The following is a 26,046-nucleotide window of genomic DNA, read 5'->3' on the forward strand; positions in this document are numbered from 1 at the left end:
TAGGCAGTAAGGGGGCTGCCGTGTTAACGGCATTGGTTAGGGTGTCAGAGTAAGAACTAGATTCAGGGTGCCCAGAATTATAATTCTGGAAGTGGGTTTGATGTTGTTCCCCACCATTAGAGTGATGTCTCCCTTGATGAAGACAGAAAGCCCAGGGGGCCGGTAGATGACGTGGATGGTCATTGTGTCCCTCGGTGAGATGGCTAGTTTGACCACGAGGAGCTCGAAGTTTACTTCCTTAAGCCTCACGGATGGTCTGATGTAGAAAGAGTCTTTGTATATAAGCGCAACACCTCCAACTCTGGAGTTTTCTCTGTCCTTTCTATGTAAAGCGTAGCCATTGGGTAGTGCTATGGAGAGAGCGGGCCTGAGACTTTGTGGGGCCAGGTTTCCGTTATGGCTGTTAGGTCTAGGTCTTGGGTGATGATGAGGTTGTTTATGTCCAGGGCGTGGGTGGGGAGTGATCTAGCATTGATGAGGGCACCCTTAAGCAGTGGGTGGTTCAGCGTGGAGTGTGTGGTGGATGGGCTACATGGTGAGGCTGTTGGCTTGGTTGTCTTGGCCTGAGAGCTGGATGAAAAGTTGGGAGATGTGGAGCAGGGTGTGAGCCAGAGGGGCACCATATTGTAATCTTTATCGATAGTGTCAATGGGAGGGTTACAGTTGGTGGTTCTAGTGGAGATGTAATGAGTGGGTTGTGTGGGCAGGGGAGAGTGCCAACCGGAGGTGTCTATGTGCAGGTAGTGTTTGTGGTGTGTTCTAATGCCTAGGTGAGTATTTCTGAAGTGGGCGTGCGCAGGCTTATGGGGTGTGAGTTAGGCTTGGTGAGTCTAGAGGCCAGTCTTTTATTCCTCAAAGGAGCATCAGGTGGCGAGGAGGTGTGGGGCAAGCCAGTGCATTTAGGAGAGGATGCTGGTATAAGTGCACCTTTGTTGGTTGTGACATGCTGCAGTGGGATGGGTTTGCAAGACGTGTCTCTGGTATAGTGGGTGTTGGGAGGAGGGTCTTGTGAGGTTAGGATGAGGAGGAGGTGTGCAGCTATAGGCGGGGTGCATTTGGAGGTGGGTAGGGGAGTATTGTGGTGTCGCTGTTAAGTGTGGCAAGATACGAGGAATTTTGGCTTCTCGTACTTGGCGCCTCCTGGGTGGGTCTCCTGGAAGTGCATGGTTTGGTTGTCATTTCAAGTGTTTGAGGCGGGGGCGTGCTTTTAACGTGGTTGGTGTGCATCTTGAAATTGGGGATGTTAATTAGGTGTAAGCGTGCATTTGAGAAGGTGCGGGTGGCGAGAGTATCGCGGTGGGTCTGGTGGTTCAGCTCTCGAGATTGACTGCAGGCTGGGGGACTCATCCAGTGCCTCGTGTTGAGTGTGCTGGGGATAAGGATTGTGGGCAGCGTGACATTTGCTGTGGGTGGATTAGAAGGACGCGGTGGGAAGGATGTTGGTTGGCAAGGGCAGCGTGGAGATGGGCAGTATCATCCTGATACTGTATTCGAAGGTGGATGTACCCTCTCCACTGGTTCTCTTGCCACACTATCACCCGTGTCAATGTGAAGCAGCCTTCATGGGATTGCCATTCTATACGGTTACTATTAAAGAGTTACTGGCAGAAGCCCTACTTTCCTATTGGTAATTAATCCACAATTCGAATGAAACTTCGGCTATCGAGGATTTGCTGGAAGCATGAATGGCTTTGAAGGACACTATCTGCGATGGATGCACCACAGAATCACATGATAAGATTAACATTGCATGTGTGGCAGAGAATTTTCAGGAATTTAGGACCTAGAAAGTGATGCATTTGTTTCATGTAAATTCTGACTGTGTGGAGCTGTGAGAAGAGAGTGAGTTACTGGAGCTGCTTTGAGTGTGGCAGCATTGTGTCAGTAAGCAGGTGGTGTGTTCTAGATAGGAGCGGAACAAGTTGGTGCTGTACGTGGATGTTTAGCGACTTATATCATTCTGCTGAATAGGAATGTGTGATCAACAATTCCAAATCAAGCAATGTTTGAGGATGTTGTTTTACTAGCTGGGTGAAAGCCAAATGGCTAACTCCCAGTAGATGGTTATGTTCTGGTAGGCACCATCAGATTGGACGCAGTGTTCTGGATTTTGAGCAGAAAAGGCATGTTTGAGATGGATGGTAAATATTCAGAATGAAAGTGTCCAGCTGAGCTGTTCAGAAGCTGGATGATTGCAGATGGGAAGGGGTGGTGTTTGCTTTGATAAAGTTATTGATATCATGTGTGATGAGTGTTTCTTGTGCATGAGGACCTTTACTTTCTAAATGTAATAATCGTTGGTTCTCCTGCAGCATGTAATGTTTGGAAGTGCAGAATATGTTCGTGTTTTTTTTCAGGTGATATGGGTGGACAATGAATTTGTCAATTAAACAATTGAACTTGAAGTTAAGTTGCTGGGTTTGTTGTGGCCATTATTTCTATTTTGCAGGTGTGACAACGTTCCCTGCATCACTGTAAGGATCCCTCGTGGTGTGACCAGGGGCTGGATGCCTCCCCAAGCGTTCTAATTATGGCCTACAGTTGAGTTATGGGGAGGGTCCCATTATGGGGGGGAAACGGATTCCTGGATAGCAGACAGGCTGCCAGATGAGGGCTTGGTCCCATTCTCAAAATGCTAAGTTAATCCAGGAGAGCCAATTAAAAGAAGCCTAGAACAGCCTCTCACCCATTTCAAAACACAGGTGCAGACCCTCACAGGGTGCTCAACCAAGGGGGAGGAGGACACAGCCCTATCAAAACTTAAGGGCTCAGTCTGAAGGTTATGGCATTTGGAGTAGGAGATGGAGGCCTTAGAGGGGAGAACAGAGTGTGTTTGTAGAAGGTTGATGGAAAGAGCAAGCGATTGAGCAGGAGCACTGAGGAGACATCCAGGAGGCTGGGCAACACTGGAACCAGGGAGCTGGAGGACAGTTGCAGAAACCCAGAGCCATGACAGCTGAAGTCAGAGGAAGAAGTGAGAGAGTTGTTACTAAAGAGGTTGAGGTTATTTGGAAAGAATGAGGCCCAGAGGGGTGGAGAATGTGGGAGAGATCTAGAGATCACTGAGCTGCAAAGTAGAGAGAAAGAGGGCAGTGCCCAAAAGGGCCAATATGGTACCCAGGCGAGTGAAGAAACTTGGAAAAACAGAGAAGTATTGAAAGTAAACATAGGAAGGTGGGTGGTAGTGAGCGGAGTGAAGAACGGGACCAGAGCTGTACAGAAGGTGAAAGAGGCATATAGGTCATTAAGACTGGGAATTGAAAAGGAGATTGTGGTGCTCAGAGGAAAAGTGCCTAAAGGGGAGGAAGAAGGTGGGAGTGAGAAGAAAGGATTCAAGTGTAATGACTGTAGTGCCCACAGGGTTCAAGGTGAGAAAAAGGAGGTAGGAATTTTAGATTATTGGGAATAGTACCCAAAGGAATAAAGAAGGTGGGAGGAAAGGTAGAGTATTTGGAATTAAAGAGTGGGGATGGCATGTTTACAAAGGGGGGTGACGAAGGTGACAAGGAGTGGGGAGTGGAAAGAAAGAAGTGTACGTATTGGAGGTCGTTAACTAGGGGGAGAGACTGAAAGTTTGAAGAAAGATTAATTCAGAAGACTGACGCCGTGAAGTGAGAAATATGAAAAGGGGAAGCAAAACTGGTAGATGAAGAAAGGGGGCAGAAAAGGAAACCGTGCCTGGAAGAACGGACGGCAAAGGGAGTAACCTGCCATTCCTAAGGGCTGAGAATAGGAGGTCACCCTCTCGTTCTGCCAAGCCCTCCTGGTTCACATCTGGAACTGTGGGAGATGTCACACAAACTACCCAGGCCCCTTATTCCTATTCCTTTGCTATGGGAGCCCACTGATTCCGATGAGAGAACATGCTTTAGGAGCAGACAGCGGGGTTCCCGAAAAAAGACAATCGACAGCAGACTGGTAAAACCAGGTCACAGAAGAGAAGGAGAAAGAGTAGGAGAGACATCCTTGTGAAACCAGAAAATCTCTGGAATCCTTAGAAAACTTGAAAGAAGGCAGGTCCTGGATCCACAGACATTATTGTAAGTCCTTCTCTTGTTGAAAATAAAAACTGTTCCAGGGAGGAAATCATGGGAAACACAAAGCTGGAGAGAAGCCATTTTTAAATGTTTAGTATCCATAAACCTTTAGTTAGTCAAAGCGGTCTGACTAACCCTGACATTTCAGTTGTACTTTGCTGCCAGCCCATTTATTATGTTGCCCCCACACTGTAAAAGGTCATTATTAAAACAACTGAAACTTAAGTTTCCTGTGATTGGTCTTTTAATCCCGATCGCAGACATGACCGAAAGAGGGTTGTTGTGTAAGTGCAGGAGTTGATCAGCAAGTTATTCTGATTGTGCTCAGTGATGCATCTGCTGCCCATGTATGGTAGTAATCACTCAAGGAATCTGGACCCAGGTAAGTAGAAATAGAAGGTTTCTTTAATGTTGCAGGTAGCAGTTAGACAGTAAGAGCAGGAGTCTCAGGTAAGCACATTTTTCTAGTCGGGGCTCCCATTCTGCAGTCCCAATTGACATCCCTGAGACCCTCAGGTCTATCCAATTCCCACATTCCATACAATCCATCACTACTCATGTACACATACAATCCCAGATACAGCCCAAGACACTACACTTTACAACTTGATAACAAAAGAAAACAGCCAACATTAGGGACCTATGGTAGGAACATTCACTTAGCACTGACCCTTGAAATGTTTTTCAGTATTGTGTCTGTGAATTAGCTTATCAATTAGAGGCCCAATTCTGCACTTTTTCCCTTCTATGTATTTTTCTTATAATTTTGTTTTATTTGAACTAATTGGTTCTGTGTAATTGGCATTCTTTGGGTGTATTTGCGGCAATGATGGGTACTTCCTAAATGATGGTACAACAATCCAGAGTGGCACACCGAGTCATGTTGCCATGCAGTTCTAGCTGCTTTACTGGCAATTTTATTGAGAAGCAGATAATCTCTCAATGTGTTTACTGTGTCAGAAGTTTTAAAGCAGCAACTCTGTTCTTAAGAAACAAATATCAATGTTCCAATTTCGTCATCGACCAGAGTCGCTACAATATCACCAGCTCAACTGCAGCTGAACATAATATAAAAGGAGCAGAGAATAATACAATACAGTAAAAGCTTAATTATGAGGCTGCCAATGAATAATCAAATATGCCTATATGTCTGCTGTTGGCCCGAAGGAGCCAGAAAACAGCAAAAGGCCTCCTAGCAAATTTTCCTGGCCGCCTGCTTCATTAGCTCCCTGCCACCCAGAACCTAAAAACGTGGCTAACTTGAATTTCCTTGACAGAACGCTACCATTCCCAGCCACGGCAGATGCAGATGTCAGTTAATGGAGTGTTGTGGTTAATGGGTTGCCGGATAGCAAAGCTTGTACTCAATAAGGACTTTTTCTTAGCATACCTGTGTTGCGCTCATTAAACACTGCAGCGCATTTCTTCATGAATCAGTATTGGTAGGCTTGGTTTACCTAAGAGCAAATGAGCCACTGCAGAAAGCTGTGAAGATGCAACATTCAACCTTCTGTGCATTCACCCCATTGTTGCTGTGACTATGCATCTGATTGGCCTAGTGAAGCGGGACTGGACTCCCATTGGTATTCGCATATATCCCATTCCCCTATTACCTGTATGGAGTACATGATGATCTTGAAGCAGCGGATGGCGAATATTTGGGGCTCCCAGAGTTTGTGATTGTCCAGATGCCTTTGAGGAAAAAGGTGAAAACAAGAAATTAAAAAATGGGCCTCTTAAATCCAAGTAGACAAGAGAATGTGAAATGTTGCTGTTCCACCAGAAGCTATCTAACCATGACTTTGAGTACATCCTATGCAATATGGCTAAAAGCACACACTTGTGCTAGGTGGAGAAGAAGCGGCTGGCACCTCTGTAGTGCTGCACTGTGGCCAGCGGTTGGGAGAAGACAGAGGTTGAGGGCATGCAGCGGTCAGTGGCAGCAAGGCAGTTGGGGCATAATTGCCTTTGGCCAGAAGTGGCTGATGAACAGATGGAGGAACGAATTGTTGCAAATGCAAGTTGCAGCTGAGAAGTTCCGTCGCCAGGGGTCATCACTAGTTGGCATAGCGAGTTTGGGAGGCACGGCGGTAGGACGACGAAGCACATTGTGTACTATACTTGTCCTCTGCTCCCATGACCTTCCATGATGACGATCTTGTTGGCCCCTGTAGCCCTGGTGCATCACGGCTTTACAGACCCACCTGTGGATGTTATTTCCCAGAATTCCCCCTCTCCCACAGTGCTTGGCATGAGAGAGGACTGGCATTGTCTACCCTCTTCGAGGCTGAGAATGACTCTGGCATAGCTGCCAAGTTTCCCAGCTCCATGCATGACACCTCAGGGCAGTCCAGTTTTTTTTCGAATTGCTTGCTGGAACTTGTAATTTCTTTTAACCCTTTGTCAGAGTGGGCCTACAAGTCCCTGCATGCAGTTTGAAAAATACAGTACTGACTTGAGGCGTCACGTATGCAAGTGATAAGCTTGACAGCTATGCTCTGAAAACTCTGGATGAATTACAGTGTGGACGCATGTTTTTTGCTTCTGAACCTCTTTGCCACCCTTGCAGACAGGTAGTTGCCCCATCTCCCATGGTGAATTCCATCCCCCACATTTCACCTTTATCATATGGTGACTACAGTGCAGCTGCATGGGCTGCCTGGTGGGGTGTCTTGTCATGGGCCTGAAACTAGGGGTCTAATTTCACCCTTTCCTTTGAGGTGTGTGGTCCTCAATGTTGCCCTCCTTTGACTCAGTTGGCCCCCTCCCTCAGTTTATGTACCTGCATTCCACTGTTGGACAGATACTGGTCCAGTTGGACTTTCTCCTTTCCACCATCTTTTCTCGGTTTTATACACCATTTTGTTTATAAATAAAGATCATTTATTTTATTTCCATCATACTCCCCTTCTCCCCCTCTCCCCACTTCCAATTTCATCTTGGTATACGTTTCTGGAGATGGCCTTGCTTCAACATTGGGACTGTTGACGACGTTGAGGCCACATAGGCTAAGGAGGTACTCCCGCGTGGGTGTAATGTGCTTTTGTTGTTAAGGATGACCTTTTAAACGGTATGTAAACGGTAGAAGCAAAAAGACATAACATTCTCAATAGGTCTTTAAATGCAAGTATTGTTAAAAGTCCTTGAGTGCAGCAATCTTCGGAAGTTCTTGTGCAGCCTGGCCATCAAATTGCTACCCAAGTGTTTCCCTTAGAAGGAGCTATATAAAACACACTGCATCTCTAAAGCAATGTGATGTCATCATGCATTGGTGAAACATACCAAACAAATCTTGATTTAAATCAGTAGAACTCGTATGGATACTACATAGCCCGAACGTGTACGATGGTGAGGGGTTTGGGACACTAAAGACAGAAAATGGATCTATACGCAAACATATCTATTGTAGGTTCTTTTGTGATCAATTATATACATAAATAAAAGTGTAGGCTGCTCTAGAGGCTAGGCAGCGTGCCTAGTCTGCTCAACAGGTCTACAGGATGAACAGGTTCTTACATGAGCACCGGTTTGGTGGCGTTCTTGATATTTCCATAGGCCGCGCGCCCCAGAAGTTCCCGCAGACATCGCTCGGCCAGTTCGGCTGGGCTCTCCTTCTCTTTGTCGGCGGCTTGCAGTGGAGATGGTGAGCGGCTGGAAGTAGGAGGGAGACGCGACATCACTGCTGGAACGCGATAACACAGGGTGGCAATGAAGGCGCACTTGAAAGCTGAACATCTACCATTAACTTTCTACAGGTTTTCTTGGATTGAGGGTAAAGCATTCTGGTACAATACAAGCATTCACTTATGCTTTGTTTCACATCTTGCCTGCTAGGGGAGCATCAGCGCAGTTCATGATTTTTAGTGCTAGTTTATGATATACTGAGCAGGGTGACAATGTGCAAGCAGCAAAGGTTCCTCACCCTTTCTAACTTGAGAACTTTCAAAGCCTCAATAAGAGTCAGGCGATAATGGGGAAAGACAGGCAGCATTTCAATGAACACTTCCATTATTATTATTTACACACCCTGTGATTAAGAGTTTGATATTGCCTGCAATATTGAATGCGCATTGACTAGATTAAAAATGTGCATACAGTGTTTTGCAGCCACCACATTTGTTAAATACTGCATGTGTTATGTCTAAATAATAATAATTATTATTAGAGAATATACTGAGCACAGACCTAGCTTCGGGAAGCAATGGACCACTTTACAATCATAGGGCGAAGAACACATGAGGGAAGCAGAGAAAAATGAAGTGGTGGACTAACAGGGGAGGGCGAGGGTGGGCAATTGCCAGCAAGGGATCTACAAGCAACCAGGGAAGAAAACAGGGGGAATCGGATCACTGAGTCTCGGGTAGCTTGGAGAGAGCAGGATGTGTGGACCTAGGTGTTAGGATTAAATAATACACAAATACATAATTCATAATTGCAGTATTTGCCTTGGTTATAGGAGTTGATGAACACCAAAAATAAGCTAAAGAAATCTACCTCCAGCAAAATGGTTTTGGTAGATACTGGCAGGTGAGCTCAGTCAGGCCCGCGTGCAGGAAAGCACCTGAAAAGGGCTACACAAGGGCCGGTGATGGTACAGTGTAGTGTGAATCAACCTTGGATCCTGGCAGTGACTTGGGGTAGGATGAGGGGCAGCATCATCATCATCTACATACCCGGGCATCTCTAGAATTCAGGGAACTATGCAGGAAACATGCAATTGCTCGCTCGTGTGTAGGTTACGAGGAGCACCAGCATTAGAACACAGCGAAGCACTAGAGGACAGTGGTCACACCTGGAAGGGAAAGGTCAATACCTTTCTAGCCCACTCACAACAGTTAATGAGGGCGTAAAGGTGTGCTTAAGGACTCATCCACACAGTGTAGCCCTCGGGGGAGTGCTTAAAGCTATTAGCATGCCGGAGTCAGGCTACAAGTGCCATGAGAGCTCAGTGGTACAAATCACGGACATAAGCTGGAAGTGTAGGCTTCCTTGTGCTCAGTGTCACCAACAAGACCTTTCGCACCAGTAATCTGGAAAATGGCAGCAGAAAGTGTTGTCACAGCTGGGCGAGCGAGAGGAGGCAGTCAACAGAGCAGTGAGCAGAGGCAGAGTGGGAGGACGGCTGCTGGAGCAGGGCATCACTCAGTAATTAGTGATATGGCTGAAACATCAGGCTGCATCAACAAATATAGCCCAGAGTGTAAGCAATCAGAAAATGCCACATTACTCCCCATGGTTAGAATTAAGCAATAATATTGTGTCCTGCAGGCTTCATCGGCTGGTAATGGATCGGGGCCCAAGTTACAGGCCCCAGTACCATTACCGGGCCAGTAAAGCCAGTGGAATGCAGTATTATTGCCTTTGTACTATCACCCCGACGCAAACCCTCGAGATGCCAACAGCAATTTAAAAGAAATATAAAGCTGTCTCTGCTGCTTCGTTCGCAGCAGCAGCCAGGAAGAGTCAATATTGCCATGTAAATGGAAGGCCAGCCCTGCTCTGTGCCCCTCTTCCGTTTCCATGGCAATGACCAGGAAGTTAGGAAGACAGTGGGCCCGGGTGGAGGTGCCCGTTTCAGGTGAGACGTTGGAGGGTGTTGTGGAGCTGGATTTTAGGGGCTGGTGGGAAGGGTAGGAGGGAAAACAGCAGCACTGGGTCCAGCGCCACGTGTGTTGCTCCAGACTGTGGCTTGCACCGGTAGATTGAGCCCGGATTTGGAGCAACCCGATTGGCTGCCGCACCCGCCAAGGGTGCTCATTAGGCTTTATAGAGCTAGCGCGAGGACTGAACCTGGAGTTAAAAGCCCTATAAACAGAGTTAAAGGGTTAAGTTGGGGTTTTGTAAACAGCTGCACTGCATCTGTCAGGTGCGCTCCAGCAATGCAACAGAGTGGTGATGAGGGTGCGGTTGGACGGGAGAGACTGGGCTGCATCTGCTAGGTAAGGCCCAGCGTAGATTGTTGAGGCTGGGAGCAGGCATATTACCCTGAAGGTAAGGAGCAGGTTGTGGGTGGGATTGCTAGTACATCAGTCAGGTGTGGCCCGGGCACGTTGGGGGCGGCGAGGCTATTCTCAGTGTGGCACTCCTGTGATGAAAAGCAACACTGTGCTGAAAGTTCTGCCCGCGGATCTGTGTGTGCCACTGTGGCATTGGCACTAATCTGAAAGCTCTGCCTGTTGATGCAGCTCACAGACAGGCCAATCTGCACATTGCACTGCAGCCATGGGAGGTAGGGGTACACTAATAGAACAAAACATAGAAACATAACACACCTGTGAAGATGGGAAAGACGAGCACTCACCTCTCTGCCTCTTCGGCGTACTGCAGGTTGTACAACAAGGATGGCACAATTTTATCCATATGTTGTGGATCCCAGATGTTTGCCTGAAGCTCATCATTGACAGTTTTCCTCACAACACCCTGCAGGCCTTTGATGCCGGCCATCCGAATCCTATGGGCAGAGACAAAGAGGGACAAATGGGTCACGTACAGAAAGAGCTGCACAACATGGTTCAGATGTGGCACCCATTGAGGAACCCGAACTGTCTAACACTTGTTGTTCAATAGATGCCATGTGCTGTGAAGAGACTCAGCCACTGCTGGCGGTGATAGGGGAATTCACAGCGTACTCAACAATGCAGAACTGTGGTCACCAGTGAGAAATGTCTTCACTGAATAAATGGTGGGCATGTATTACATAGCGCATCACCCATACAAGACCAGAGAAAGGAATAATTCGACCAATAATAATTGTGTTCTTACATAATTCAAGATTCCTCACATTTCCAAGCGCTGAAATAACAGGTGCTATTAATACCCAATCTAATGGCGCTCAATTTATCGACTTCAGAAGGATGAAGGGCTGTGATGGCAAATCCGCAGGATTCAAACTTGCGAAGGGCAGAATGGTACCATTTTAGGCCAGCACATAACTGGTGAGCAATCTACCAGGCCATTCTCTACAAGTCCCAACAAAAAGAACAAGCCTACAATTTCAACCCACTTCAAAATTTGTAAAATGCCAACATGTTTTTCAAATTATCTCAAATTCATACAGGGTTATCGTGTCCTATCATAGAAGAGTATGCTAGGTTCAAGCAGGAGTAGTCCGGAATGAAGCGCTAACCAATAAAAAAAGAATATGAATAATAATGATAATAGCAGTAATATTAATAAGGTGCCACACCAAAGTACAACCTGAACTTTCCTACTTATTGGGCATCAGATATCAAGATAAAAATCCCACAATAATCCTCTGCGGCTTGTGCCGGTTTGGCATTAATAGCCATAATATGCCAACCAGATGGAAAACAGGATGGGTGGAGACAATGGTCAACACAATACAAACCTACAAACTACAGTGACTAAATTAAAAAGAAGCTTACAAAGTATCCCAAAGTGCAACTCATTGGCTAGCGGAACTTGTTCTATCCCGCTACATTTGTGCCATGCCCGTGCTCACTCAATACTTCACATGCTTGATTTTCTTGATTAAAATATGGGGCACTCTATTATCTCACATACCCAGCCCCTATTCCCTCTCTCAGGGCAGAATTACATTTTCTGGGTTCTGTTGTCCCTTTTATGGGATCCCTCAACATAGAATTTTTAGGATCATTATCTTTTTTGTGGTGAGAGGGAGATCTAGTGAAGTCCCCAACTGCTGCAACCCTTTTCAGTAAATGGCTTTATGGTAGATCATGTGGCTCCTAGGACAGAGGTGCTTGATAAGCACTGTATTTGGCTCTAGGGTGATCATTCACCCTGCATTGGTTTTAGAGAGTAGGTGTAATTTAGTTTTGGCGTCACCATGGGTGCAATACAATGTGCTGCATTAGCAATTCAATGTACCTTTTTGGTGACCATTTGGGTGCTAATGTATTTTTTTAAGTCCTGTTGTCAGCCATTTTGTTTTTGGGACTTTCCTTTGATTTGCAAGAAGACCTAAAATAGCCATTATGCAAAAAAGGGCTTGCTAGGCCAATCATGCATCCACTAATGTAGTTAGCACTTGCTTAGACTAGCCCCTAGTCCTAGAAAGGGCAATATGCATACTGTGTCGGTGGACCCTGGAAGTTTGGCATTTTTTTAGAAGCAGTCTGTTTGGCGGGCCACCAAAACCTTTGTTTGAGTGTTGCTGTGTGTGCTTGGGGGGCTGGTTTAGGCCAGACTATGATTCTATGGCTTTGCTTGGCAGCTACTGAATTGGCCTTGTGCCTTGGGGTAAAAAAACACTTTTGTCCAGCAGGGTAGTGTGACACCAATATCCATCCTCTCCTGTTCGTTTGGATTACGTCCAATGTCTCTTCCTTTGAGGACAGTTTTCTGCTGGTTGGCTGCCCCTCTTTGTCCATCAAACTGTCAATCTGTAAGGCCTTATATCTTAACCACCCTGGAGCCATCTTCACTGTTGCTTTCACTCACAGTTTGTGGCCGATTGTTCTTCTTTTGGGCCGTCTCAGTCATCAATGGTCAGGGGTTCAAATGGCTGGGTGACTGAGTCCTGTAAACCGCCTTGCCAGGCAAAAGAAGGTCTTGTACTCACAGGGTTGTTTCACTGTTGCTGAACTGTGTTTTCAGGAACCACCTTTGTGAGTACTTACCTCTCGATCCTGGGTTGGTGAGATATTCAAAATTCTTGAAAGGAAAGGACCAAATAACTTTACTTCTGTGTTGTGCTCGCACAAGCTGGTTGTAAACAATCATGTTTGTTACTGTTCATCTCAAAGGTATAGCAAACTCAAGTCCAAAATGAATAACTGAAGTCTTTGATAACACAATTGTTTCATAAAACCTGATACAGAAGAAGACATGAAGAATTGGCCAATGCATTTCAGCACAAGTCCTTCATCAGGGCAAGGATTTGTCTTCCTTAGGAGGGAACATAAACAGCATCTGTGTCACTCAACTGAAAGACTTACAGAATGCGCTGTTTCATGGCTGTAGAAATGAAATCATAGATGAAAGACTGAAGGATAGCTCAGGGGCAATGCTCTCGCCTTGGAAGCAAGGCAACACAGGTTCGATCCCAGTTCCGCGCTTGGACACCTCTGTGTCTTAAGCGCGTTATAAATAACCAATTACAATTACAATTGCCAATGAGTTGTGGTTATTCCCCATGGTCTATGGTCTTGGGTTTTCACAGGTCCCCCCCTACTGCATTTTGCCATTACTTTGGCCTGATCCTACTTTTCCTTTCTTCTTCTTGGGGTGGCTGGGTCTCACAGCTGGCACTGGAGCTCTTTAAGAGGGTCGACTCTGATTTCCCCTGCACTCAGTTGCTGTCTCCTCTGCACTTGCGTGGTAGAACTGGAACCTTCCTTCCTTTTCCCTATAACCAAGGTTGTGCCGACTGTGACAAATCAAACGAATTTGTCACGTCTCATGAAGAAGGATCGCCCCCCGACCCATCATGCTAGGGAGGTGAGCCTGCTCCACAACACGCTCCCAAAGGGTACAGGCAAGTGGCACTTCACTGGGAGAGACTCCCCCTTTGGATACAAGGACTCCCGTTCCCTGCAGGATCTCCCTTACCTGTTTCACATGATGGCATATATGGCACTATCTAATATCCAAAGTAGCGTGAAGTCCCCCCGGCTTGGCTGAAGAGAAAGATATCTTATACCATTGTCAGGGGAAAAGAGGAAATATCTCTTTAAATAAATGTCTTCAATCAACTTGGGTGAGGACATTGAAGAAAGAGTGCAGGACATATGAAGCAACGAGAGAGGGGTTAGAAGAAGACTTACGCATGCAGAGGTAGCCCCCTGATAGCGTAAGAGCTGAAGGAGGTGGAGCGAGAGAACACTGCAGAGCCCGCAAATTTTGAAAGTGTTAAAAGTTTGGAAGGAGACGAGAAACAGAGACAGGCGGATATCAGAACACGACAGTGGCGTGACCAGGTAAGCTTTCTGGTGCGCAGGGGGCCCATATAATAATGCTGAGGCTGTACTGCTAAGGAACGGACAACCATCCTAGTTGCCCTTTATGGACGCGAGAAGCAGAGACAAGCAGAGCCCGAAGCGCGATGGTGGCTTGACCACAAGAACTCTGTGGTGGGCAGGTGGATTGTAAAACAAGGTTGACCATACTGCTAAGGGACGGACAACCAGTCTGGTTGCCCTTTGAGAAACCGATACGCCAAGAAAGAATGAGAGGCACAGAAGAAGAGGACGCCAGCGGTTGAGAGCCGACAAGGAAATCAAGCAAAGGAGAAGGTCCTCGATCGACACAGGCCCGGAGACGATACTCTGGCAAAGTAAACATCCTGGAGAGAACCGGAAGGGCTGAGAGGGGCTCATTATGCAACAGCAGAGACTTGTCTCAGTATATATGGCAAAATCCTAAAAGCAAACTTGATGAACTCGAACAGTAGTAATCAAAGGAAGGGAATCATAAGCAGACCTGAGAGAGGGATTGCAGGAACGTGGAAAACACTTTCACATGAAGAGGGGGAAGCTTCTAATAACTCAAGGAACACTGAGGGGAGCTTAATAGAGAAAGATTATTGCAGTACTAATGAGAGAAAGAGAATCATAAACAATCCTGAGAGAGGAATCGACGGAAAGTGGGTTACACGATCCTACAAAGAGGGGTAAGCTTCTCATAACTCAAGGAACACTGAGCGGAGCTTAACAGAGAAAGAACATTATAAAGAGGCAACGAGAGAAACCCCAGAGATATATACAACACAAGTTAAATTACACCCAGGAAGGGTGAACTATAATGTCACATAAAACGGACAACAAATAGGAAAATACCCTTTTGACAAATATTCAGAGATCATTAGCCCAGATCCAAAGGTTCGACCAAGGCCAAGGGGATTAACTCGTAAAGAAGGGAAGAAAGCCAAAAGCCTTGTGAGACAACTACAGGAATTGGTGTAGAGAGTCAAAAGAGACTATTTAAAACCTGCCTATTGACAAGAACTTTAAAGATCTAGAAGAGCAGCCAACAGGAAATGGGAGTCATTCTCCTCCCCTTAGTTGTTAAAATAATAGGTAGGGCCAATAAGGTTTAGTTTTGGACAGCAGATGTTTTCCTTCGGAACATTTCCCGACAACTGACAAGTACTTTAGTTAGTTACTAAGGTAGGGAGCACCCTATACCAATAGGCATAGTTAAACCTGCATATTGTTCTTTAATAAAATACCTTGAAAATGTCCTCAGAGAGTTTGCGTCCTCCTTCTGACCCTCCACACTTCTGACATTGTCTCGTTGATTTTTATGGGGAACTTAAAAAGTATCTGAAACTCTTACCTGTATTTGAAACTTTACTTGGGTCATCAGTTGATCTATGAATTTTTAGGCGAAAGAGTAACACTTTAGTATGTCCCACTGTTTCTTTAATGTACTTTTAAAGGATTGGAATTATTGTGCTACAATCAATAACTTCCACTTACTAATGTATCCAGCTTTGTAGGAGCGTGCTGTGGCCTTACAGATTTGATACTATCAGTCCAAATGGATCACAGTTCTTAGTGGCTTGGGCACTAAAGTAATAAACATTTCCCTCCCTCTAAGTGCTGTATTTAATATATGGTGTGCATTTGTATCAATCAGGTTAATATGTACTAGAAGGCTAGGCATTCCTTTTACTGTGTAATGGCATTTTCGGTCCGGATCATGACTGTTAATGTGTGTTATCTTCTAGGTGTCCCTTTTCTTCCTGTCCCTTATCCCTGTGATGTGGCTACCAGCAGGTAGTGGTCAGTACATGCTGTTTAGAAGAGGGTTAAGTATTAATTGACCATTACTGTTTTACATATACACTACGTTTCCCTCTGTGGTATGTTTTAACCAAAGTACTTATTTTACCACATCAATATAGACAATTTATTAAAGTATACCAATGTTGTGAGTTTTCTTCGGTTAACTTTGTGATGTAACTATTTCACTACCAGCCTCCCCCCTCCCTTGAGTTGAGCCTGACTGCTCTCCCAAAGCTACCACTGTTGAGAGTTTGGTGTTTCCCTTTGGTGAGAAACACTGTTATAACACATGTGATGAAGAGTTGTACCATTCAAGACATTGCTGGCACACAAAGGGGGATAGGGACTGGGATTCCCTGAATTCCTCACTCATTTCTGTGAGGGGTCCTCGTTCCTCCCTCACATGGTCAAGCCCCTCACATGGTTACACCTACAGTCTTTCTTCCAAGTCCCTGCTCCTCCTTCTGTCTGCTATCTTACTTCCCCCAGATGTTTGGGACCTTATCTCATCCCCAACTTTTCTGCTCCCCATTACCTCCTACCCCCGACAGGGTCAAGCCACTGACCCTGTGACTATAGGTAGATGAGATCTATGTCGAGCAATGCCTTCTCTCCGGCTCCTACCCCGATCCTTTATTCAGCATCTTTCTCTTGCTTGTCTTCTAACCTGCTTACTACAGCAGCCGGAATCGGCTGTCGCCGTCTCACTGTCATTTAACTTCAATTGCTGGAGAGAGCTGGGCCTGGGAGTTAATTAAGCCAACATCCATCCTTCACATCTATCTCCGTTCTGATGCCTCAGCTCTGTATCCCTCCTCTTGATATCAAAACCGGTTTGCTGGTTTTTCTTGCATCACCTGGACTGCTTCCTTTTTGTTCTCAGCATACCTCTGCCGCTCCCTGTAGCCTAGCGTCGCCTTGCTGTTTTTTCTCCTCACTTCACACCTTTTTGTCCTTTACTATAGAGATTCCGATTTCCAGGGTACACCGGGGAGAGTTTCCCTCCCACCTTGCCGCACAATCCATAATGTGAAGCCACCAACTCCAAAAGTTGTTTTGAGTTTTCTTTCCCATCATGGGCTAACTGCTTGTAAGGGCCTATAAATACAGATGCAGGTGTTGCCCAGCTGTTTCTACTTCCTCCCAAATTGAGTGCATATCAAGAGCCATAGTGCATAAAGTGTCAAGGCTCAGTGGGTCAAATTGGCAAAAGCAAACACTTTCCTTCCACATCCATCAAGTTCCCGAGATTCCCTATCCGATGGATCAGTGGGAAAAGCGGTAGTCTACAGGCTGCGGTGGCCACCTGAATGGCCAAGCTCTCTAGCGTAAGTTCCATAGTGAGAAATATCAGAGCGGTCCCATGCTTTTGTGGAAGGTCTTTATGAACTGACGATACTGAAGCCGGTCTGATTCACATATATGAACCCGTAGGACCTTTAAGGCGAGGTAACAGTATCTCATGTGGATGGGGAGGCAGATTTTACTCTGACACCAATAATCAGACAGACTCAGGAAGTTGGTAAAACACAACTGTTTTAATTGGATTTGTCTAAAACAGAGTACAACGGACATCAACAGACGCTGCACAAGTATTCTCTCTCAATGATTCACATGAAAAAAACTGCTTTATAGCAAACATTTGTCATCAATGACGTCATACTACGTGGCAACATATTAAAACCTACTGGGGTTTGTGATAGGCTTAAAGGGAACATCTAAATATACTTTCTATGGGGTATGGGATCGTGATTGGGTCACTACAGTCAGGTGGACAGCTTAGCCCACCCCTAGCGCAAGTCATCTTCCGTGTCATACTAATACACAACGTTTTATTGGCTTTCGAACTATAGGGCTCTTTGCAACGTGGCCCTCTACAATTGGTTGGCACGCTTGTACCCTTCTGGAATATTCCACTTGCTAGCAGCATGCAAGCTGGCACCCCAGGTGCTGGGGGGATACTTGACCAGGCCTCCCCATCCAATTGGCCCAACATCCATCATCACTCCTACTGCCTGCCATTCAATTAGTTATTTGAACTCTGCCTTGCAAACGATCACTCTGCCGGAGAATAAAAGGGAGTGTGAGCATGGCCTTATCTTCTGGTCTCGGTGTAGCTTGCCCAAAGTCTATTTTCATCTGATCATGTCACTGGAGACCACGGTTTGAGCTCCTTTGTTGTGTTTGATACTATTAAATGAATAAAACCTGGCACTTCTAGTGTTTTTCCATTACACCTCAACAGGAGCCTGTCTTGTTTCTCACATTCATTTTATCGCCTCGAATAGATAACCAGTTTCTTGGCTGCCCCAACCCTTGACACTAGGCCAGACACGTCTTCTCGACTCTTCTTTCACAATCAGCTGTTTTATTCTACTGTGCCACACCTTCAGCCCTTCTATTCACGGGGTCCAAGTTTGCTCAAATGCTTTGTGGACTATGCAGATTCTATACACACATATATATATATTGGCGGCACTGCCTGCAGTCTATTCACTACGTATAGCCAGCCTTATGATTAGTCTACTTGCGTTACCGCATCTGTACAATTATAAAATGGCTTTGCATTTTTGTCAGTGCTCTCCACACGTGCAATCTTCATTTTGCTCATGAAATGTTGCTCAGTTCTTTACTTTGCCATCAGATTCTATAAGGTCTATGCACTCTCTTCATTGGCATCTCTTCTGGGTGCGTCATTTCTGCTTCATATGACGTCAAAAGTCTTCTCTTTCACTCATCTTCACATTTCTTCCGGAATTTCCTTCAGAAGACTGTCATTTCTTCACGGGTACATCATATGAGGTTTTCTCAATGGATACCTTGTTTCAAGGACTCTTTGCGGTATAGGGACCATTATTGGCTTTGCGCATGCCACAATTTCCAGTTGCCAACATATAGGCAAAATGAGGGCGGGACTTCCGGTAGAGGCACTTGGCTCCTCCTCTACATATACATTAGTCGATTGCTCTGTCTGGGCCCGGCCAAAAAGTAGCAAAGGAACTTTGGAAACGTTCGGCTGAACGATATTTATGAAGGTAGAGTGTTCACAGACCTCACTGTGCCTCTTTGAAAAGTCTCCAATTTGGACAACACATTCCCTAGTTTTCCAAAGAATGGCAAACTTCACTGTGCCAAGGTAGGGTGGGTGGTTGTGAAGCAATTCCACGATAAGCCAAGCTGATGTAGACAGGTATGCAGGTCTGCTCAGGAGGACGGCTAGATAGAACTTAACCAATTCATCTTGTTTACCATGACAAACCATTGAAGAGAGAGGAGAACATTCTAGAGAGTTTCACACGTCTTCGCCGATCTGTGAATAAGCGACACGGAAGGAACGTACGCAGCGGACATGCGGAGGGGAGGGTCAGGTGAGAGTTCCCTGCCCCACCATTAAACTAAAGCTGTAGTCTTCCAGAAGTTATTTTTAAAACGTAAACATTTTCAAAAAATTGAAGAGGGTGTGGATGTCGGAAGCACGTGCTGAAATGTTTAATGAAGCAACTGTTGGCTCTGTTGAGCTAGTCTATTCTTATGTGGAAGGTGAATGAAAACCAAATATGTTGAAAAAGCAATATACATGAGTTTGAAAAGTGCCTTGAAGCCCTTGGAGGATGAAAAGTAGCAAATGATATTGCGTTATCAGAGAATGCATTTATTTGGAGTGGAACTGGTTGAGCAGGCTCATTCTAAAGCTCTTGGCAAGGACCCCGCCTGAAAGGGATTACAAGCATCCAGCAGGAAGGAGAAAGCTTGCAAATTAATCAGGTCACTAACCTTTTGCATTGCCGGTCACCCAGCAGAAAAACCCATCCTGTAAGATTAATTCGAGGGGAATTGCAGTACTGCACTCTAAATGCAGCTTTTGGGATTTGACATGGAACCGGGACACTTGTTGGCATGCACGGAAGCACGCAGCCCCCCCCCCACCCCGCCCCACACCACCCTCAGATCAGGCTGCTCACGGTCATATGGTCCAGCAGACACTCTGCAGTAGGAGCTCATATTGTTAAATCCGCGAAGATGGCCACTGTTCCCACCGGAGGAAGAGAATAAACTACTGGCCGGTTTCCACAGTAACGGGTGCAGCTTGCAAAAATATCTAGGCAGAAAATAAAACATTTGCTGCAAAGTAATGATTCTCTTTTTCCCTCAATTAGCAAGCCGAATAATGCAAACTACATCAGGTTCATGATCTGCAAACATGCAATTACATATAATTGCAGTTTACATAGTCACTAAAGAGACGCATCTGTATATCCAGAAGCTTGCCCAGCCTATGGCTGGCCAATCCAGCAAAGGCTAGGACTCAGGGGTAAAATGGGGTTCTTATACTGCATTTCGGGATGGGCTCGAGCCTCTCAGGGTTCTGCTCAGTTGTAGTCTTGCTTCCAAGACGAGCGCAGTGCCCCCGAGCTATCCTCCCGTCTCTAATTTTGAGGTGTAATCACCAACATCTAACAGGAGCTACTTTTGGCTCCGGAGGCCAACAAACCAGTGCCATACAAACATGCTTATATGACATTAACTCTGGGAGCTTGGGAAGACATTTAAACATGAGTGGGTCATTTACAATGACCCGAGGATATAGATTGCCTCTCATGTGGAAGTTATGTAGTAGCTCCTTGTTCCCCAGAGGAAGCTCCTGCGTATTGGGTGAACCCAGGAGCTGCATTTAGTTCCGTCTCCTGAAATTCTTATTTCTATCCCTGAGTTAGAAAATTCTGCAAGAGCCACTGTACACACAAGCCCCATGGATTATACATGCAGGCCTCTCAGGTATTCATATTCCCTCCAACACAATAATGCTATAATACGTTATGGGGTCAATTCACAAAGCTTTTTCCAGGAGCCTGTGATGCCTACTCCTTCATGAATAATTAACTACTTTTGCCAGAAGTTACTCCGAATTCACAAAAGGATTTACAAGTGAGTTACCAAGTATTTCTGAATTTTCTTTTGGTAGCAGTTTCCCAGGAGTGTGTCAGGGTGTTGGGGTTGGGTAAATAGGCATGAGGTTCAAGCCCACAAAAGTGTAACTTAATGTATATTCAAAAAACGTTAAAGTTGCGCCAGCAACTTTTGTGAAACACTTAGGTTACACCGTAAGACGTGCTGGATGTGGGATGTACGCACTGAAATTCGGAGCGAGGCGAAGGTTTTGAAGTGGTTGCATACGTTCTCAGCACACTCTTTCTTCATTGCCGCCTACAGTGCTCGTCCAAAAGCAGAAGGAAAAAACTAGCACAACAGTGGCGGACATTTTGGAATGGTGACTCCATCCATGGTTTAGTGCAGTGAATGCCAAAGTATTTACTGTATTGCTTCATTATTTCCCTAAGTGCATGTATAACTTTTATATTGTAGGATTGTGGTGCTGCACTTAAATAAAATAAAAAAACAGCTCCCATTTGTTTTCAATATCTGCATTATGTAACAAAACAAAAGAAAAAAGTTAGAAAGTGCGACCATACATGTCTTGTTAGTAAACATTTGACTTCACTTTGTTAGTATTCCCAATATGTTTCTTTATCTGTGAATTAATACAGGAATGTGGTGATTCAATAATGGAGGGAGCTGATGTTTTCTGATAGTTATGTACATGGATGACTGAGGCTGACACCATGATGGGGAGCACGTATATCTATAGTTCCAAACCCGGTGAAGGCCCCATGCTCATGAAATCCTTATTTCTAACCCCCGAGTTAGGAAATTCTGCAAGAGCCACTGTCATTTTTCGATGGGATTGTTCCCCGTGGACTGCCCCTCATCCTCAGAGAATCCTATCCGGCGAGAAAAGGAGTGGCCACTGCCAGGATTGGCACCAGGCACCTGGAGCCTAGAAACATTTCTGCAACAGATGCTTAAACCCACGGTCCTTTTTGTTTGAAACGTCACTGACAGTTTGACAGTTTAGGAAATAGTTTCCACAAGCACACCTTTGGGCGGGCAGCGCATGGTGGAACTCTCTTTCTCTTTATACCAGATGTCATGGACTAGAGGAGCTGCGCTTAATACTATGTCAGAGCCCCCCAATGGAGAATGCACAGAGCAGAGGTCATTTCTGGTGTATCCGGCAATGTTTCACTTTTCTGCCCCCGCTTGCCAGCTGAAAGGGGGTGATAAGGTCATGGCGTCTAGGCACTATTCAGAGCTTCTAGACCCAATCTCAGATACTTGCGGCGAGCCAAAACCTCGCCAATGTAACAACGACTCTCAAGGTCAAAGCTTGGCCGACCTGACGCCTAAAATAAGTCTGCAAGCGATGACGGGGTATATTAGGGACAACAAACACATCTCAATCCAGTTAAGTGACAACGAGTGTAATGTCCAAACAAACGTAAGCCATGAAAACTTATGGACAAGAAAGCACAAACACCATGTGTCAAAAATAGCCCAAATGAATACTCGAATGGCTTGTTGGGGCCCGAGAAAAAACGGTTGCTACACGAGTACTTTAAAATCAATCGCTGTGGAACAACTTCCACGAAAAGTTAGTGTCGCCTGTGCCAAGGATCAAAGGGTCGTAGTAGGACTATGAAGATTAATAATAAAACTGCATTCAGACTTTAGGCCTCATTAAGAGTTGGGCGGTATTCTGGCTGTAAATCTGCGGGAATACCACCCAATGTAATTACCGTTAGTGCCACTTGGTCCGGCAGAATTACCTGCGGATTGCAAGTTGTGGTGGAAGAGTTAAAGGAATGGTTCGCCCAAAAATTTTTATTTCAAAAATAGGCAACATAAAAAAAAACGATTGGAGTTTTTTTTTTTTCGAAGTCCCTATGTAAATTTTTGAGCAATTCAAGCTCAAAAATTGAAAAAGCATGGGCGCATCCATTTTGTGAAATGGCTGCCCGCCTGTGCAGGCATTTGCGGCACTAATGAAGGAAAAGCCAGCCAGCTGTAGTAAACAAAAGCTACCACTGGGTGGCTTTTCCTTCATTGGTGCCGGGACTTGGAGGACGCGGACCGGAGACTACAGGCAGAAAAGCTGCAGCTGCATCTCGGTAAGTGCTATTTATTTCTTTAAAAATATAAGCACTAGCTGCGTTTTTTTTTTCTAAGTTTTCTGGGCTGTAGGAGCCCGAAAAACTTAGAAATAAAACCGCAGCTTTAAAAACGTTGTATTTATGTTTGCGGTCGCTTTTGAAGCGACCGCAAACATAAATTCAAAGTTATTGTGTTTGAAAACGCTGCGGTTTTTCTTTCTAAGTTTCTCTGGTTCGAGCCTGAGAAACTCAAAGAAAAACTGCAGCAAAAGCCAGAGCAAGCACAGCGGCGGGCATCCATTTCACAAAATGGATGCCCCCATGTGCTATCTTTGAGCTTGAATTGCTCAAAATTTTACATAGGGACTTCGAAAAAAAAAAACGCCAATCGTTTTTTTTTATGTTGCCTATCTATTTTTGAAAAAAAAATTTTTGGGCGAACCATTCCTTTAATCCCCATTTCTTTGAGAATCCATTGGATTCTATGGGGCTTTTTAGCGAATTTACTGCTGCTGTAATTCCGCCGATTCTGCCTTTTTTTGGGTGAAAAGTGGGAGGATTTACCTCCAGCATGATGCTAGAGGTGAATCCCCCCACTCCAGGACCATACTCTTAGTATGGTGGTGCGAGAAAAGTGGCGGTAATTCCGTTTCCGCCAATTTTTTCCTGCACTTATTTTGCAGAAACAAGGTCTCTCAATTGCCCTTTAGTCACAAGGAACTTCAGTGCAGTCGGATAAAGATGGAAGCTGCAGGTAATTTCAAGACTTGGAGGTAAAGAAAATGACCCAGGAGCAGCAGGAAGTTCCAGAGACTCGAGCAGGATATGAACTCGAACCAACAAATGCCAAAGACTCTCTGATTGATCTAGGGGAATGGTGTTGCACTCAAGCATGAAAGGAAATTCAAAAAGAGATTCAAGACAAGTATCACATCATAGTTTACATGTAAGATATTGATAATTCATATTATTATTTAACTAAAGGGACACAACATAGTTGCACAAATAATTACAACAGCAAAATGGACTGTTGTTCATTCAAGAACATCTACTTTGCTACTATCTGAAGCCCTCTAACCATAGGTACATAATTGTACAAAACATATGGAACAAAATTCAAAAAATCGTGTAGAGGTCTGCAATATCATTGCTAAACGATAACTTAATCGCATTTCAAGGTAATCCCTTCGTCCGGAAGACAGACTAACTTCAGAAGTAATATATATATATAACAAACGTGCCGCGCACTTCTATGAAGGACCTGTGGTGTCATCCAAACGCTCCATTTGTTCGTAGTAACAGATCAGTCACCAAATCGAAATAACCAGAACGATTTCAATAATTTCACGAAAAAGAAATCACTCCTCTCTTACCTAACTGGCAAGATGCAGAGGTACTCAGGTGGTTGCGGTTCAGCCGTTCTACCGGACTGTGTTCTATTTTATACAGAGAGGCATGCCTCGTAGTGTCCAAATCAATGGCCTCTAGAAAGTCCAAGTCAATTCCGCACAAGGGGGCTGACACAGGCCGCCATCATGGGAGTAGAAGAACAAGTTACTTATCTTACCTGGTAACGTTCTTTCAATGGGATATTCCTCCAACGTATTCCACATCTTTGACAGTAATTACCACAGCTGTGCTGCTTCGGAAAACTTTTTCGGCGTAGGCGTCCTGCATCGATGACATCGATACGCTGTCCCTCGAGGGCCTCCGTCGAGGGTCGACGTCACCGGATGTTATATATAGGACGCACGGCGCCCATAGCCCCAGTTGTAGTTTTTTCCCATAACGTGTGGGACCAATCTCCTGCCAGTATGACTACAGAAAGCCTTGCGGAAACGTAAGCTGCAATCGCATAAGAAATTCTGTAGCGGGGCAGGTAGGGAGGGTACGATGTGGAATACGTCGGAGGAACATCCCATGGAAAGAACGTTACCAGGTAAGATAAGTAACTTGTTCTTTGAAGGGATTGTGTCCTCCGACGTATTCCACATCTTTGACAGACTCCCAAAGGAGTACCAACGTATGGAGGTGGGAAAAGAATTTACAATTGCATCAATTTTGTTGAAGTAGTGCATGGCCAGTGTATTGTCCGTCATAATCAGGACATTCTTCCCCCCGCACAGACGGCAGAAAAGCCTTCAGGGCTAGCCTGACAGCCCGCAGCTCTAACAGATTGATGTGGAGTCTGGACTCCGACAGAGACCAACAGCCACTGGCCGTCAACTCATTGGCATGAGCTCCCCAACCCGCGAGGGATGCGTCCGACATGATCGTTATCTCCGGACACGGTTGCCAAAATGGAGCACACTTCATCAGATTGCCTTCGACGGCCCACCACAGAAGATCCTGTGCGACTGAGGGCAGAATCTGAACAGGATCCAACATCCTGCTGGAGAACTGTGACCACTGCATCTTGAGAGCCCACTGCAGAGATCTCATCCGCAGCCTGGCCTCTCGCACCAGGAGAATGCAGGATGCCAGGAGGCCCAGCAACCTCAAGAACTCGAACGCCGGAAGTCTCTGGGCACGTTGAAATTTGTCCACCATCTGCAGAATGTGATGAGCCCTCAGCTGGGGAAGCGAGCACAACCCCAGGGATGTACTGGAGCCGCTGGGTAGGTGTCACATGAGACTTCTTTAAGTTGAGGGAGAAGCCCAGCTTGTGAAGGGAGTGGCAGGTGACGTACAGATGATACAGGACTTGCTCAGGAGAGCGCGCCATGATCAACCAATCGTCCAGATAGGTGTAGACGTGAATCCCGCCTTTCCTGAGATGCGCTGCCACCACCATCAGCTTGGTGAAGACCCTCGGGTTAGGAGGTCAATCCAAACGGCAGGACCCGAAAATGAAAATGCGAGTCACCAACCGCGAACCTCAGGTACTTCCTGTGCTTTGTATGAATTGGAACATGAAAGTAAGCATCCTTGAGGTCGAGAGACACCAACCAATCCTGAAGTTGAAGGGCCTGGAGGACTTGAGAAAGAGTAACCATCTTGAACTTGTCCTTCCTGAGGAGCCTGTTCAAACCACGCAAGTGCAAGATGGGTCTCCATCCTCTGTCTTTTTTCCGAATCAAAAAATATGGGGAATACCATCCCTTGATCCTCTTCACTACAGGCACCAGTTCTATGGCGCCTTTCTCCAGCAGGGATATGATTTTCTGCGCAAGGAACAGATCCGGATGCTTCAAAGAGAGCTTCCCCGGTAGATTGTCGTGAGGCCTCTGCCGGTAAGGAAGCCATTCTACAAGATGTTGCACCAGCCTTCCCCCAACCGGCGAACCATGGGACATGGCCTCATGACTG

General features: G+C 45.6%; 1 protein-coding gene across 6 annotated transcripts in view; it reads right to left on the reverse strand.

The window, feature by feature from the left end:
• Positions 1 to 26,046, reverse strand: part of EFR3B (EFR3 homolog B) — a 1,154,471-nt gene that overhangs the window by 360,306 nt on the left and 768,119 nt on the right. For all 6 annotated transcript variants that reach the window (XM_069605670.1, XM_069605672.1, XM_069605667.1 and 3 more), the window contains 3 exons: positions 10,339 to 10,488; positions 7,554 to 7,688; positions 5,651 to 5,729 (listed from right to left, as the gene is read on the reverse strand). In XM_069605670.1, the coding sequence (XP_069461771.1) occupies positions 5,651 to 5,729; positions 7,554 to 7,688; positions 10,339 to 10,488 (364 nt within the window). The remainder of the gene's footprint in view (positions 1 to 5,650; positions 5,730 to 7,553; positions 7,689 to 10,338; positions 10,489 to 26,046) is intronic.

Source organism: Ambystoma mexicanum, chromosome 4p, assembly GCF_040938575.1.
Source record: "Ambystoma mexicanum isolate Mex_15411 chromosome 4p, UKY_AmexF1_1, whole genome shotgun sequence".
In the NCBI taxonomy this organism is placed as follows: Eukaryota; Metazoa; Chordata; class Amphibia; order Caudata; family Ambystomatidae; genus Ambystoma; species Ambystoma mexicanum.